The sequence below is a fragment of the Mus musculus genome, chromosome 3 (assembly GCF_000001635.26).
Source record: "Mus musculus strain C57BL/6J chromosome 3, GRCm38.p6 C57BL/6J".
NCBI lineage: Eukaryota > Metazoa > Chordata > Mammalia > Rodentia > Muridae > Mus > Mus musculus.
This window is the reverse complement of record NC_000069.6, coordinates 88,281,218-88,297,055: the sequence shown is the minus strand read 5'-3', so window position 1 is coordinate 88,297,055 and position 15,838 is coordinate 88,281,218. Positions and strand designations below refer to the sequence as shown.

Genomic DNA, 15,838 nt, shown 5'->3' with positions numbered 1-15,838 from the left:
GTATTAGCCCCGCCCTCTACGCAAGAAAGGCAAGGCAAGTTAGATAGAGAGGGCATGATGTAGGGGACTGGGAGACGCAAGCGCTTGCGCACTGGCGTGGCCGCTCCCGGCCGCGTGCGGCCAGAATGTCTGCGCAAGCGCCAAAGCACGGGCAGTTAGCTGGCTCGCTACAGCGCATGAGTACCCACTAGAGGGTGGGTGCTGGGGTGGAGGCTTTGGATTAATGCTGTAGGTAAGATCATGAAGCTCTGTTTTGTCCATCGGTTCTCGTCCGACCGTGAAGGCCAAGGAAGGCATGATAGTTCTCTACTTTTTATTTCAGCCTTAGCGGTAGGGAGGAGTAGAGGAGCCAGAAATACCCGTCGTGGCCCGAGAGATTGAGGCAGTGTAAAAGTGGAAGTTGTCCTACGGGGCGGGGAGGCAACGACTCGGCTCCCCGCCTCCCCGGAGCATGCTGGGAGTTGTGGTTTACTGCTCTAGACGCGCTGGTTTTCTTTTTTAAAGAAAAGGAAGGAAAATTCTTGTTCTTTAGATGTACCTATTTTTTATTTTATGTGTATGGTTGTTTTGCCTGTGCGTATGTAGGTGCACCACTTGTGAGAGGCGATCAAGCGGGAGTCTGATCCTCTGGAACTGGAATTGATTGTGAACCGCCACGTGGGTGCTAGGAAGTAACCCTGTCTGCGGGACCATCTATTGCTCTTAACTGTTGAGCTATCTCTCCTGTCCTAATGTCTTACTTCTTAGAAAAATACGTTGAGTCTAAGGCAAAAAGACATAAAGGAGGATCGCTCACATTTCCCCCGAATATCCTAAGTCGTGTTTCTTGCAGTATTATGAGTCTTCTTCGCCCCCTCCCCCCCAGCCTGGTCACTGGTTAGTGACAAAAGAAACTAGAGTTTTTGTTTTTTTAATTACCGTATTATCTTTACCAGAGTTCTAAGGCTGGCCTAAAACTCGTCGTAAAGACCAGGCTGATCTCAAACTGGAGACAAGCCTCTTGCCAGATCACCCCATATAGGAAAAAGACAAAACAAAACAACAAAAAAAATAAGGCTAGTAATTAAACAGAAGTCTCAAAGAGTCATGACATGTTTGTGATAGATTTAAAGTTCGTATTTGGTATGCTTTGTCTTCTGCAGTGAAAAGGCACTAACAAAAACTGCCGAAGGGAATTGGAGAAAAATTAACAATTTCAGAACAGTTGTTTGTTTGGTGTGGTAGCACACCCCTGTAATAAACTCCAGAGGCTGAGTCAAGAGGATAGCGATTTTCAGTGGCTTCAGTCTCCCTGGACCACATAAGGGAGGCAGCCTGGAGGGAAGGCTCAGTGGGCTTAGAGGGTATATTGCTCTTGCAGAGAACCTCAGCACAATTCCTTGAACTGATGTCTGGCTGCTCACAGTCACCTCTCACTCAAGGGAGATCTACTCATATATGTACATATTCACATAATTAAAACTTAAAAATTTTACATTTAAAACCAGACACCTCTATGAGATAGTGTATACACTGTTATATACTGTTACACTTCGGGCTTTCAGGGGAGTGCTTAGGAAAGAAGACACTGTTGTTTGACCATGTGACCCTATTATTCTTTCCCAGGCACCAGACCTGTTGCTGTCAAGATGGAGCAGCACACTAGTAACCCTACTAAGGAAAAAGGTGTGTCACAGCCCCTGTGTCCCCTCCCTCAGAAGCCAGCCTTCCCCATTCACTCAGGGTTTCAGAAATGAAACTAAGGAAAAAGGTGTGTCACAGCCCCTGTGTCCCCTCCCTCAGAAGCCAGCCTTCCCCATTCACTCAGGGTTTCAGAAATGAAACTAAGGAAAAAGGTGTGTCACAGCCCCTGTGTCCCCTCCCTCAGAAGCCAGCCTTCCCCATTCACTCAGGGTTTCAGAAATGAAACTAAGGAAAAAGGTGTGTCACAGCCCCTGTGTCCCCTCCCTCAGAAGCCAGCCTTCCCCATTCACTCAGGGTTTCAGAAATGACTAAACATTTGCCACTAAACAGTGGCCTGCTACTTGGTTACTTGGAAAGTACTTGTGGGATATTTTTGGGTAAAGGAGATAGGTTTAACTTTGCTGGCTATGGAACTCACTATCCTTACTTGAGACAACCCTTTTGCCAGAACAGTCACATCCCAGGGATTATAGGTATGACCTACTGTGTCCAGCTTTTTTTCTTTTCTTTTCTTTTTCCTTCTTTCTTCTTTTTAAAAGAGTTGTTATATAGACCAGCATGTCCTCAAACTCGAAACAGTCCTGCTACAGCCTTCCCAGCTGCTGAGTTGACAGGCATGTACTACCTACCTGACTTTGATGAGTTATTTTTATAGCACTTGTAAAGTGTCACTAAGTAGATCACAGCTTTGCTGCCTAGAGACCCTGGCTTAATTCCATGCAACTGCCATGTGCCAGTTGTGGAATCCTGACCAAATTTTATTAACATGGGATTCCTCAAGTACAATGCTGCTAATACTGGCTACCTAGGACCATTGAAAAGGATATGTCGGGGCACTGCAGAGGTGGCTCGGTGGGTAAAGTCCTTGCTATGCATACCTGAGGATCTGAGTGTGGCTCCTCTAAATCATATAAAAGGCCAGATATGAGCCGGGCGTGGTGGCGCATGCCTTTAATCTCAGCACTCAGGAGACAGAGGCAGGCAGATTTCTGAGTTCGAGGCCAGCCTGGTCTACAGAGTGAGTTCCAGGACAGCCAGGGCTATACAGAGAAACCCTGTCTCGAAAAACAAAAAAAACCAAACAAACAAAAAAAAAAAAGCCAGATATGGTGGCATATGTCTGTATCCCAGTACTTATGGAGGCAGGGACATAGAGTAAACAGGTAGATCCCTGATGGCTATTGATGAGACAGTCTAGCTGAAATGATAAGTTCCAGGTTTGGTGAGAGACCCTTACTCAGCAAAATAAAGCAAGGCTGGGTGTGGTGAGTTCCAGAACATCAGGGGCTACAGAGAAAACCTGAACCAACCCCTCCAATAAAACAAAAAAGAAAAAAATAAAGTGGAAGGGACAGGAGAGATGGTTAAGAGCACTGGCTACTCTTCCAGAGGACACAGGTTCAATTCCTAGCACCCCTACATGGCAGCTCACAGCTTTCTATAACTCCAGTTTCAGAGGCTCTGAATGCTGATACCCTCTTCTGGTCTCGGAGAGCACCATACACATGAAACTAAATAAATGGAGAGCAATTGAGGAAGATACCTGATGTAGACCTCTGGTTTCCACATACATGCACATACACAAGCACACACAGAAGAAACATGTATGTGTACGTATGTATGATACATACACATGTATCAGAAGCTGAACATGGTGATCTTCACCTGTAAACCTAGGCCTCAGAGTCTGAATATTGCTGCAAATTCCAGAGCAGCCTGAGTTACACAGACCCTGTCTAAAAAAAATATGTATGTGTGTAGTTTCATACGTGTAGTACCAGCACTTAAGAAGCAGAGGCAAGAGGATAGTCATAGAATCAAAGACAGCCTGGGATACCAGGCTGACGTGAGGTCAGGCCAGCCAGGACTGCCTCTCTAGACCCTGTGTCAGAGAGCTGGCTCAAGAGTTAAGAGCAAGGGCTGGTGAGATGGCTCAATGGGTAAGAGCACCCGACTGCTCTTCCAAAGGTCCGGAGTTCAAATCCCAGCAACCACATGGTGGCTCACAACCATCTGTAACGAAATCTGACTCCCTCTGGAGTGTCTGAAGTGTACTTACATATAAATAAATAAAAATCTTAAAAATCTTAAAAAAAAAAAAAGTTAACTATGATATTTTAGCCGGGCGTGGTGGCGCACGCCTTTAATCCCAGCACTTGGGAGGCAGAGGCAGGCGGATTTCTGAGTTCGAGGCCAGCCTGGTCTACAAAGTGAGTTCCAGGACAGCCAGGGCTATACAGAGAAACCCTGTCTCGAAAAACAAAAAAAACAAACAAACAAACAAAAAAAAACAAAAAAAACAAAAAGAGTTAAGAGCACTGACAGCTCTTCCAGAGCTGTCATTCACTTCCCAGCACCCACATGACAGCCCAAAGTGGACTGTAACTGCACTTCCAGAAGAGTCCAGTGCTTCCTTCTGGCCTCTAAAGGCACCAGGCATGATGTAGTACAGATATATACACGCAGGCAAAACACTCAAATATAAAATAATAATAATAGTAGTAAAAGAGAGAGAGGGCCCAGGCAGTGATGCCCATGCCTTTAATCCCAGGTGTTGGGAGACAGAGGTGAGTTTGAGGCCAGCCTGATGTACAGAGTAAGTTCGAGGACCACCAGGAGTACAACAGAGAAACCCTGTCTTGAGAAACAAACAAAAAGAGCAGCTGACAGGGATCAGAGAACAGACCTCCACTTTATAAGATCAGTGACGTGTAGACAGTGCGCAGCCTCACATGCATGTGTGAAATGGACATTACAGGCCATTTCTTCTGTGATCTCTGAAGACAGACTACAATAAAGCATCTTACTTGGCAGGGGTGCGGTACACACCTGTAATCCCAGCACTTGGGAAGTGGAGACAGGAGGGCCAAAGCTACATGAGACCCTGTCTCAAAGTGGGAAAAGTTCCTGCTACACTTGTCACACCTCTGTCCCCAGGCTTGTTTTATTGGTTTTTTTTTTTGTTTGTTTTTGTTTTTAGATTTATTTATTTATTGGGGGTGGGGGTTGCATTGAGACAGGGTTTCCCTGGCTGTCCTGGTACACACTCTGTAGACCAGGCTGGCCTCAAACTCAGAAATCCATCTGCCTCTGCCTCCCAACTGCTGGGATTAAAGGCGTGCGCCACCAGTGCCCGGCAGATTTATTTATTTATTATGCATACAGGACTCTGCATGCATGAATGTCTGCAGGCCAGAAGGGGGCACCAGATCTCATTATAGATGGTTATGAGCCACCGTGTGGTGGTTGGGAATTGAACTCTGGAAGACTAGTCAGTGCATTTAACCTCTGAGTCATGTCTCCAGCCACCCCCACCCCAGCCTTGTTTTATATCAAAAGACTCTTCTTTATCATTTGACCCTGTCTGAGGTAATTCCTCAAGACATTTTCCCCAGTTCCATTGTCACATAGGCACTTGGGTATCTTTTACCTGTATAAATGAATGAATGAACTTTTCTGTCTTTTCCCCTCTCAGTGCTGGGGATCAAACCCAGGGTCTTACACAAGTTAGATAAATGCTCTACCACTGAACTAAACCCCTAGCCCCATCCTTACTTGATCTTTTAAAAAATATTATTTATTTGTTGTGCATACTCCAGAGCTAGTGAGGAGGTGCACGGTGTGTGTGTGTGTGTGTGTGTGTGTGTGCGCGCGCGCGCGCCCGCTTGCTGGAGCTGGTTCTCTTCTATCAGGTGGGCTTGGGAATTGAACTCAAGTCCTCAGACTTGGCTGCAGTTGCATTTACCCCCTGAGACATCTTGCCAGCCTCCCCCCCCCCCCCATTTTTTCTTTCCAGAGAGGGTCTCATTCTGTAGCACTGGCTTTGCTAGTCCCTTTCCTGATCATGCTGAGCCGAGGTTGCTTTCTCTTCCTCTTCCTTCCACAGCCTCATAGCCTTGAACTCACAATGTAGCCAAGGACTCAAGGAACTCTGATCTTCCTGCTTCCACCTCCCAAATTCTGGCATTACATGCATATACCACTTTACATGTGTGTTCTGGGGACCAAGCCCATGTCATGGTGCATCATGACCAGTGAGCTGCATCGGGCCCCTACCTCCATCTCTCTTGTCTTTTTTGGTTACACTGTTTCATGGTCCCAGCTTTTCCACTTGCCGTTCATTGCTCTTCTGTCAGCTCCGTCGCTTCTTTTCATCCTTCAGGTGCCAGAGCAGTTACTCACGGGCCAAACTCTCTCTCTCTCTCTCTCTCTCTCTCTCTCTCTCTCTCTCTCTCTCTCTCTCTCTCTCTCTCTCTGCAATAGGAAGCTAACTTTTTTCTTTCACTTTTTTTGGGGGGGCATAAGGGGCGGGGACAGAATGTACAAGACAGGATTTGTCTCGTCCGCTCTCGACCAGCAAGAACAACACGACCACCAGTCCTTCTAACAGCAGTTTATTCAGCAAACTTCCGTCTTCATCTCTCTCGCTTCAACTTTTTCTCTCTCTTTATCTCTCTCTCTAACCCAGGCCTCTCACTCTTATATACTCTCAGCCCTCATCCACTCACAGCAGGCCACGTCACCTCACCAGGCACGCAGCTTCAGCTAATCAGGGCAGCAGGGGCATGTCTCCACCAAAATGGATTCGCCAGTATCCTGGTGCAGCTGCGCAGCTCTCACGATGGTTGTGGCTTATTTTCAGGTGTATGAGGAAGTCAGGTGCAAGTCATAAGACTTAGCTGCAGTCCCTGGCACCTTCTTGGGACTGCTGCCACACCCGCTCCTCACAAGGACATATCTGTGTAGCCCTGGCTGTCCTGGAACTCACTATGTAGACAAGACTGGCCTTGAACTCACAAAGATCTGCCTGCCTCTGCCTCCAAGTGCTGGAATTGAAGGCTGCGCCACCACTGTCCAGCTTTTATTTTTGTAGCTTTCTATTCCCTTTCTGAGGCTGAACCTGCCACCCAAACTTAGGCCACTTCTTGTTCTCTGGTTTGATCTCCTACTTTCACCTTAGAACCTGTTAGTTCATCTAAAATGTGATTATGATGAGCTGACAGAGTCCCACCGCACACTGTCTTGAGTACACATGGGAACTTAGGGGCTTGTGCAGCTGGTTCAGAGAGCTAAGGGCTGTGGAGTCCAGAGCATCTGGGCTGGAACTGAGAGTTCTGACTGTTGGAATCTGTCCATCTGTCTATCTGTCCTCGTCTTGCTTGTCCCCAGTTTTTATGATATGCTGGCCAAATTCAGTAGCTCCCATTGGGCTCAACTTTATGTCCCTCCCAGCACAGCCAACCAAAGGAAGTTAGTTTTGTCTTTGTGGGTTTTGCCTTTGGTTGTTTATTGAGACAGTCTTGATCTGTAGCCCAGGTTAGCCTGGACCTTGCAGATCCTCTAGTGCAGTCGGCTTCCCAAGTGTTAGGATTGTAGGTAGGCATGCTACTGTGTTTAGCGAAGAAAGCTTTGACACACATCATTGTTGGTTTGCTGATCCTGCGACTTGACTGGCTCACCCTACTGTCCATGTGCTTCCCCAGCGGGCCAGCACAGTTGCAGAGGGTAAGATGTCAGCATTGGCCTGTCCTGGGTCACGCCCTGCTTATTTGTAGTGGTGAGAAGCCTGAGTGCTGTCTCTGCAGTCCAACTGGGGTCGGGGAAAGAATAATTTCCCAGAGGACAATTACTCAGTAGATAAGAACAGTTGTCTGAACCAGGCATGGTGGCACACACCTTTAATCCCAGCACTTGGAAGGCAGAGGCAGGCGGATTTCTGAGTTTGAGGCCAGCCTGATCTACAGAGTGAGGTCCAGGACAGCCAGGGCTATACAGAGAAACCCTGTCTCGAAAAACCAAAAAAAAAAAAAAAGAAGAAGAACATATGTCTGGGAAGAGCTCACCAGCTTCTCAAAATCAGGTTTTCCTTCTGATTTGGCTTTTTGTCAAAAGTAATATAGTTAACAATTTTAGAATCTCTTCTAAGGCCAGGTGTGACTCATCCTTAGAATCCCCAAACTTGAGAGGTGTCTGGATTGTCTTAAGTTTAAAGTTACCATGGGTTATATAGAAAGTACTAAGCCAGCCTTAGTTATATAGCAAGACTCTGTCCCAGAAAGGAAAGGAAAGGAAAAGGAAAGAAGAGAAGAAAAGAACCCCCCAAAACAAAAAGCTTTCCCATGTGCAACTCACTATATTTAATGTACAAAAAGAAAAGGACATTTTAATCCCCCCTTTTTTTGAGACAGGGTCTCACTATGTAGCCGTGTTTGGCCTGGGCTTTGCTATGTGGGTCACCTGGAGCTGGAGTTACAGGTGGTTATGAGCTGCCTGGCGTGGGTGGTGGGTACTAAACTCTGGTCCTCTGGAAGAACAGCATGCTCTCTGAACTGTTGAGCCATGTCTCCAGCTCTTGAAATACAAATTTTAAGTGTTAGCAACCAGTTCATATTCAGGGTCTTTAGTCAGGGTCTCACGGTATGCTCCTGGCCAGCCTAGAACTCACTATGTAGACCAGGCTGGGACAGCTGCCAATGCTTAGTGGTGAGAAGGGCTTGAGTGTCACGTCCGCTCTCGACCAGCAAGAACGACACGACCACCAGTCCTTCTAACAGCAGTTTATTCAGTCCTGATTCTTCTTGTTTATATCTCCCCCAACCCTGGGCCTCTCACTCCTTTTATACTCTCATCCATGCACAGCAGGCCATGCTGCCTCACCAGGCACGCAGCTTCAGCTAATCAGGGCAGCAGGGGCATATCTCCATCAAACTGGATTCACCGGTATCCTGGTGCACCTGCGCAGCTCTCAAGATGTTTGTGGCTTATATGAGGAAGTCAGGTGCAAGTCATACGACTTAGCTACAGTCCCTGGCGCCTTTGGGACTGCCGCCACACCCGCTCCTAACACTTGAGTGCTGTGGAGTGAGTGTTCCCAGAGATGCAATGGCCTCTGCCTTCTGGGTGTTAGGAGTAAAGGCATGCCCTGGCATCCTGGCTCAATCCTACTTTCTAACCCTTAGGGGTGGAGGGACCATTATGTTAAGAGAAAGCTTAAGAATCCCTGATGTGATTATAAAGAGAGGCTTCTGTGGTTCAACCTCACGCCAAGGACGATGGGCCTCCTCCCCCTTCTCTTTCTTCTCCTCCCCCTTTCCTGACTGGCCCTTTCCCAGGGCTTCCCACCCTGCAGCCTTATCTTTGCCCTGTTGCCAGTCTTCATGTTATGTTATCCTTTCTCCTACTCTGTTCCTTAAACGCTTTCCAGGTTTTCAGAGTCCAGTAAATGTCCCCACAGGGCATCTCCGATAAACTCTGTGCTCATATTAATCCCTTCCCCCTTTTACACTCTTTTTTTTTAAGATTTATTTATTTATTATATGTAAGTACACTGTAGCTGTCTTCAGACACTCCAGAAGAGGGCGTCAGATCTCGTTACAGATGGTTGTGAGCCACCATATGGTTGCTGGGATTTGAACTCCGGACCTTCGGAAGAGCAGTCGGGTGCTCTTACCCACTGAGCCATCTCACCAGCCCCCCTTTTACACTCTTATTCTTAGCCACACACTTGGCTTTAGCTGCATATGATCACCCATAGCCCCAGTAAAAGCCTTACTTTTATCCAGGTATTACAGCTCATCTGGTTCTTTAGTTGTTCAGAGAGTCTCTCAGAAACCAGCTTGTGTAGCTGGGTTCAGCTTCTGGTCCTCTTTCCTGTATCTAAATGCTGGAATTACAGATGCCACCATTGTGCCTAAAGATAATGTTTCATCTGACTCAATTTGCCTCCCTAAATTGATAATGAGCAGTTGACATTATGTTATACATGTCTCACCTGTATTTCTTAGTGTCCAGTACAGTAGCAAGCATGTAGTGCATATCAAGGAAGAATATTAGATTTTTATGCCTGCCCCTCCTGGTTTCCCCTACTAACTCACATTGGTTTCTGTTTTCTATGTTTGTCTTCCTGATACATAAGATACTTGGGTGGGGCCCTGGCTCTGCTTTCATAGGCCAGTTGCAGGGATTTAATTTGAAAGACAGTCTTATTCCTGCAATCCCACCTTTGAGAGACTGAGGCAAGAGGATCTTAGGGTCAAGGCCAGCCTGGGTTATTGACTTACTATGAACAGAGGAGAAAGAGCAAGAAAAATAGGGTAGCGGAAAGCAAGCTAACCCTTGTTAGAATGAGTTTTGATGTAGTCACCTGGTTTTTCAGCCAAAGAGGAAGATAGCGTTGCGTGTTTTTGTCCAGCAAAATCCTCCCCCAGTTACATTGATCTTCCAGCAAATTTCACGCCAGCTAATTTCTTGACCATCCAGACAAAGCTGTCTTCAGGTAAGACTATGGGAAGGCTTCCCAGGCAGACCCGGCCACAGTTTTCAGGCTGGGAGTCTGGCTGAGCTGGTAGAGTGCTTCCCCGATGTACACAAGGCCAGAGCCACACAAACGGGATACAGTGGCATACGCTTGGGATGTGGAGGCAGGAGGATCAGAAAGAGGTCAAGGTTATCCTCATCTATGTAGAGTGCTCAAGGCCAGCATGGGCTATATGAGACCCTGACTCCATTTTTTTCTTATTTTGTTGTTGTTTTGAGTTATTCTATAGCCTGGGTCTCTCTCAGGAACTCAGGCTTGCTTCCTGACTCATCATCCCGAGAAGTACTGTCATACAGCATCATGCCTGGCTCTATCAAATTTTCAAAGACTTAAGCAGATGTATGTAAGTTCAAGACCAGCATGGTCTACATATTGAATTCTAGACCACCCAAAGATACATAGTGAGACCTTGTCTTAAAAAGAAAACAAGTGTTGGGTGGTGGTAATGCCTTTAGTCCCAGCACTTAGGAGGCAAATGAATTTCTGAGTTCAAGGCCATCCTGGTTTACAAAACAAGTTCCAGGATAGACAGACAAACCCAGTTTGAAAAACAAAAACAAACAAGAGAAGAGCATTTATTCTTGCAGTGGACCTGGGTTAGGTTTCTAGCACCCACAAGTGGCTCACAGCCATTGGTAACTCCAGTGCCAGGAGATTCAAAGCCTCTTCTGACCTCCTTGGCCATCAGACATGAGTGTGGTACACAGACAGACATACATGCAGGTAAAACACTCAAACACATAAAATGAAAAAAATCTGAAAACAAATAAAAACAGCAACAACAACAAAACATTTTTTTAATAAAAGCCTGGGAGCCAAATGTGACATACACCTGTTAGGCCAGCACTTGGAAGAGAGTGGCTCAAGAAAGCCATCCTTGAAGATGGAGAGGGGGCTCAGCGGGTAAGAGCACACTGGCTGGTTGAGAAGACAGAGTCCAATTCCTAGATCCTACATGGCAGCTAACAACCATTTTGTAATTCCAGTTCCAGAGGATTTAACATCCTCTTTTGGCCTCCAGAGGCACTGTATGCACATGGTACCCGGACAAGTATGTAAGTAAAACACCCATACCCATAAATAAGTAACTCTTAAAAAAAAAAAAAAAGGGGCTGGTGAGATGGCTCAGTGGGTAAGAGCACCCGACTGCTCTTCCGAAGGTCTGGAGTTCAAATCCCAGCAACCACATGGTGGCTCACAACCATCCATAACGAGATCTGGCGCCCTCTTCTGGAGTGTCTGAAGACAGCTACAGTGTACTTACATATAATAAATAAATAAATCTTTAAAAAAAAAAAAAAAAAAAAAAAAAAAAAAAAAAAAAACTTCCAAAACAAAAAGTTGTTTTGTTTTGTTTTTTAAAAAAGCTGGCTATTGGGCTGGAGAGATGGCTCAGCAGTTAAGAGCACTGACTGCTCTTCCAGAGGACCTGAGTTCAATTCCCAGCAACTACATGGTGGCTCACAACCATCTATAAGGGAGTCTGATCCCCTCTTCTGGCATCCAGTTGTATATGCAGCAGAGCACTCATACAATAAATTAAAAAAAAAAAAAAGCTAGCTATTCTCATTTAGATGGAGGCCAGCTTGAGCTATGTGGCTACTTGAGACTGTCTCAAGCACCACCCCTGAGGCAGCTGGAGAGATGGCTCAGAGGTTAAGAGGGCTGGCTGCTCTTCCAGAGGACTGGTGTTCAATTCCCAGCACCCACATGGTGCCTCACAACTGTCTGTAACTCCAGTTCCAGGGGATCTGACACCTTCACACAGATGGACATGCAGGCAAAACACAATGCACATAGAGTAAAATGAAGAAAGAAAAGGGAAACGGAAAGAAGCTCTTCTCCTTTCCTCCACCATTATGTGCACTACGCCCGATTCCGCTTCTTGCCACGTCTTCTTGTGAGGAGCGGGTGTGGCAGCAGTCCCAAGAAGGCTCCAGGGACTGCAGCTAAGTCTTATGACTTGCACCTGACTTCCTCATACACCTGAATATAAGCCACGACCATTGTGAGAGCTGCGCAAGTGCACCATGATGCTGGCGGTGTAAACAAGTCCATATTTGGTGGAGACATGCTCCTGCCGCCCTGATTGGCTGAAGCTGCATGCCTGGTGAGGTGGTGTGGCCTGCTGTGAGTGGATGGGGGCTGAGAGTATATAAGAGTGAGAGGCCCGGGGTTCGAGGGAGAAAGAAGAGAGATAAAGTTGAAGCGAGAGATGAAGACGGAAATTTGCTGAATAAACTGCTGTTAGAAGGACTGGTGGTCATGTCGTTCTTGCTGGTCGAGAGCGGACGCGACATTTTCTCACAAGACTTTCAGAATCAAGCGATTCCTGGCCAAGAAACAAAAGCAAAATCGTCCCATTCCTCAGTGGATCCGGATGGAAACTGGTAACAAAGTCAGGTTCAACTCTAAGAGAAGACACTGGAGGAGAACGAAGCTGGGTCTGTAAGAATTCACACAAAGGCAAGACTGAGGATTTATACTGCATTGTCATCAATCAGTCCTACGAGATGGATTTCAACATTTTTAACCTGGAGACTTGCTTGTGTCTTAAATTAGGATGTTTGTCCAGTAATAAAATATAGAACCTTAAAACAAACAAACAAACAGAAATGAAAAGAAAGGTTTTGTTTTGTTTTGTTTTGTTTCGAGACAGGGTTTCTCTGTGCAGCCCTGGCTGTCCTGGAACTCACTTTGTAGACCAGGCTGGCCTCGAACTCAGAAATCTGCCTGCCTCTGCCTCCCAAGTGCTGGGATTAAAGGCATGCGCCACCACTGCCGGGCTAAATATATATTTTTATGTGTATGAGTGTTCTGCCCACACCACACAAGTGTTGTACACCACATGCGTGTGATGTCTGTGGAGGCTAGAGGAAGACATTAGGCCCTCTAAGTCTAAGTAAGTGGAGTTGCAGGCAGCTGTGAGCCACCATCTAGGTTCTAGGAACTGAACCCTGGAACTCCGCAAGAGCATCCAGTGCTTTTATTCACTGACTCATCTTCCAGTCCCAAAATTTATCTTTGTTTTCTCTTTTTAAAAAAGGTTTAGCAGGGTGTGGTGGCACACGCCTTTAATCCCAGCACTTGGGAGGCAGAGGCAGGTGGATTTCTGAGTTCGAGGCCAGCCTGGTCTACAAAGAGGACAGCTAGGGCTATACAGAGAAACCCTGTCTCGAAAAACCAAAAAAAAAAAAAAAAAAAAGATTTATTCATTTTATTTATATGAGTACACTGTAGCTCTCTTCAGACACACCAGAAGAGGGCATCAGATCCCATTTCAGATGGTTGTAAGCCACCATGTGGTTGCTGGGAATTGAACTCAGGACCACTAGAATAGCAGTCAGTGCTCTTTAACTACTGAGCCATCTTTCTAGCCCCCTTGTTTTCTTTTTAAGACTTGGTCTCACTATGTAGCTGTGCCTGTCCAGGAACTTCACTATGTTGATTGGGCTTGCCTTGAATTCATAGAGCTCCACTTGCCTCTGTCTCCCACCGTAGGAAGGCGTGTGCCACCATGCCCACTTTTTAAAATGTTTTAAATATGTACAGGGAGCCAGGCGTGGTGGTGCACGCCTTTAATCCCAGCACTCGGAAGGCAGAGGCGGGAGGATTTCTGAGTTCGAGGCCAGCCTGGTCTACAAAGTGAGTTCCAGGACAGCCAGGGCTATACAGAGAAACCCTTTCTCAAAAATCAAAAAAAAAAAAAAATGTACAGGGGATCCTCTAGATATCAGAGATACTAGAGTAGATGAGACAAAAGTCTGTGACTTCCTGCTGGATACACTCAATCAAGCAGGGAACTTACACAGACATGAGCTGTACCTGAGTATGCAGATGACCATAAACACTACAGGAGAAGCAGAGCAGGGAGGGCTGAGTTGCAGTGACTGGTTTCACATTAAGACAGAATTGGGAGGTGAGCCTTTGAGAAGGTGAGTGCTGTGTGTACACGTGCGTCTGGGTCAGGCTGTAGCTGGGGAGACCAGTGCTCTTATGGAGTCCCTCCGAACTCACTGCAGTTACAACCCCTCTTTCCTTTGTCCCTTTGAACCCCCCCACTTCCTTCAGGAGCTGGTCAGAAGCCCAAGGGATGCCTCGGAGTCCTCGAGTGCATGTATGCCAACCTCCAGCTCCAGACCCAGCTTGCTCAACGACAGATAGCTATTTTGGAAAACTTGCAGGCATCCCTCTCACAGCCGGGTTCTGGGAGGGAGAGCAAGAACTGTTCTCTCCCTGGCTTATGTTGCAAACTGTTACTAAATCACCTGCCCCAATTCCATAAATGAGCTGTGGAACAAAGACATGGGTCTGAGTCTGCTTCCTTTTCTCTCTTTTCAAGAGCCACTGGCAGAATCTGGGCGTTATGTTCTGTGTGTGTGTGTGTGCTCAGGTGTTGAACCCAGTGCCCTCCGCATGTTAGACATTCGCCACGCCACTGAGTAACATGCATAGCCCCAAGTATGTATGTGTTACACATGATTTAGTTTACACATTTCTAATAGGTGCCTACTGAGTATAAATCATTGCACAAGGCACTTGGGGATAAACACCATGTAAACTGTTCTCAAGAGGAACAGAACCAATAGAGTAGGGGTGTGTGTGGGTGTGTGTGTGTGTGTGTGTGTGTGTGTGTGTGTGTGTGTGTGGAGAGAGAGAGAGAGAATTTATTAAGCTAGTTCACACTGACATCAGCTGCTTTACACACCTGAGAGGCTGCAAACCCAGTAGATGCTCACTCCTTGAGGCTAGGTGCCTTAGCTGTTCCAGCTGACATCTGGAAGGTTCCTAGGAAGATGCTGGTCCTTAGTGATAGCACCCTACAGATGCTGGTCCTTAGTTACATTGGCCTGGAGATGCTGGTCCTTAGTGATGACAGCATGGAGATGCTAGTTCTAATGTCAGTGAATGCCGCAGACATTTTTTGGAAAGGGTCTCTGGTTGCAGGTGGGCGAAGGAGTTGGTGAAAGTGGGTGACAAACAGAGACGACACGAGAGAGCGTGTTGAATCTGAGTGTAATTTGTCAAATCATCAAACTTTTAATACAGAAGAATAACAAGAAACCAGGCGAGTTACAGTGACACAAAACAAAAGGAATGTATACATCAAAAGATGGTGGGGGACCAGGCCACTGTTTACCATTAAGAAGGGAGCCAGGTGTAATGCTAGTCTATTGCTAAGCCCACCACCAGGGGTTCTTAGTAAATGCCTGATTATGCTGTTCCTTTGGGCCTAGTGAAGAAACCTGTCTCAGGGGGATTCCCTAACTCTTTCATGGTAAATCCACCTATTCTCTCGGCCATTGTGTAGTCCCTTGTCTGGGTGAGACTGGGTACTGTCCTAAGTCCTAAGTAATCACTCTGCAGACTAGCTCTGAGCTATTCTAGCTCCGTTCTTTGTAATGCCTAATTAGTTTCACCATCTCTGCTGGAAGTAAATTTGAATGTTACTGAATAGGTAACCTCACTGAATTCCTACTGAATTCCAAGCTCTTCCGGCTTCAAGGATTTTCTAGGACATTGGAACACTGGCGAAGACTTAGCTATATGTCAAAATCAATCCTTAAAGGCACTTTAAATAAAACATCGCTGAAAGAGAGCACACAGATCCATACACCAGACTAACACAGGGACAGGTTTTGAGTATACGGGCTATGGGAATGCCAAAGTTCCAGGAGGCATTGTTTCCTTGAAACTCTTTGCCTTGTGAGTGCTTCCAGGCCTCTTGGCCTGTCAAGTGGACTTCACTGGAGTGGGCGTAGCAAGCGAAGGAATCAAGAGTGGTGATGGCAGCGGCAGCAGCGGCAGCAGCAAGAGAAATCAACTCCTTTCAAGAGA

At 46.5% G+C, this 15,838-nt stretch overlaps 2 protein-coding genes across 5 annotated transcripts; both read left to right on the top strand.

The window, feature by feature from the left end:
• Window positions 1-56: 56 nt before the first annotated feature.
• On the top strand, window positions 57-14,304 carry Tsacc (TSSK6 activating co-chaperone). Of its 4 annotated transcripts, XM_030252882.1 has the most exons (5): window positions 145-232; window positions 1,606-1,665; window positions 2,223-2,297; window positions 9,839-9,958; window positions 14,072-14,304. In XM_030252882.1, the coding sequence occupies exons 2-5, from the start codon at window positions 1,629-1,631 to the stop codon at window positions 14,287-14,289; spliced, it is 450 nt and encodes a 149-aa protein (XP_030108742.1). In that variant the 5' UTR covers window positions 145-232; window positions 1,606-1,628; the 3' UTR covers window positions 14,290-14,304. The 4 variants fall into 4 exon arrangements, with proteins under 4 accessions (NP_001343953.1, XP_030108742.1, NP_084077.1 ...); NM_001357024.1 differs by lacking the exon at window positions 2,223-2,297 and having other exon boundaries at window positions 57-232; window positions 14,072-14,302; NM_029801.3 differs by lacking the exon at window positions 2,223-2,297 and having other exon boundaries at window positions 218-293; window positions 14,072-14,302.
• Window positions 12,258-12,654, top strand: Gm37116 (predicted gene, 37116; the record flags this gene model as incomplete). Its single annotated transcript, XM_030252969.1, has 1 exon — window positions 12,258-12,654. A coding segment is annotated over one exon (195 nt), but the record flags the coding sequence as incomplete, so codon positions are not given.
• Window positions 14,305-15,838: the final 1,534 nt, after the last annotated feature.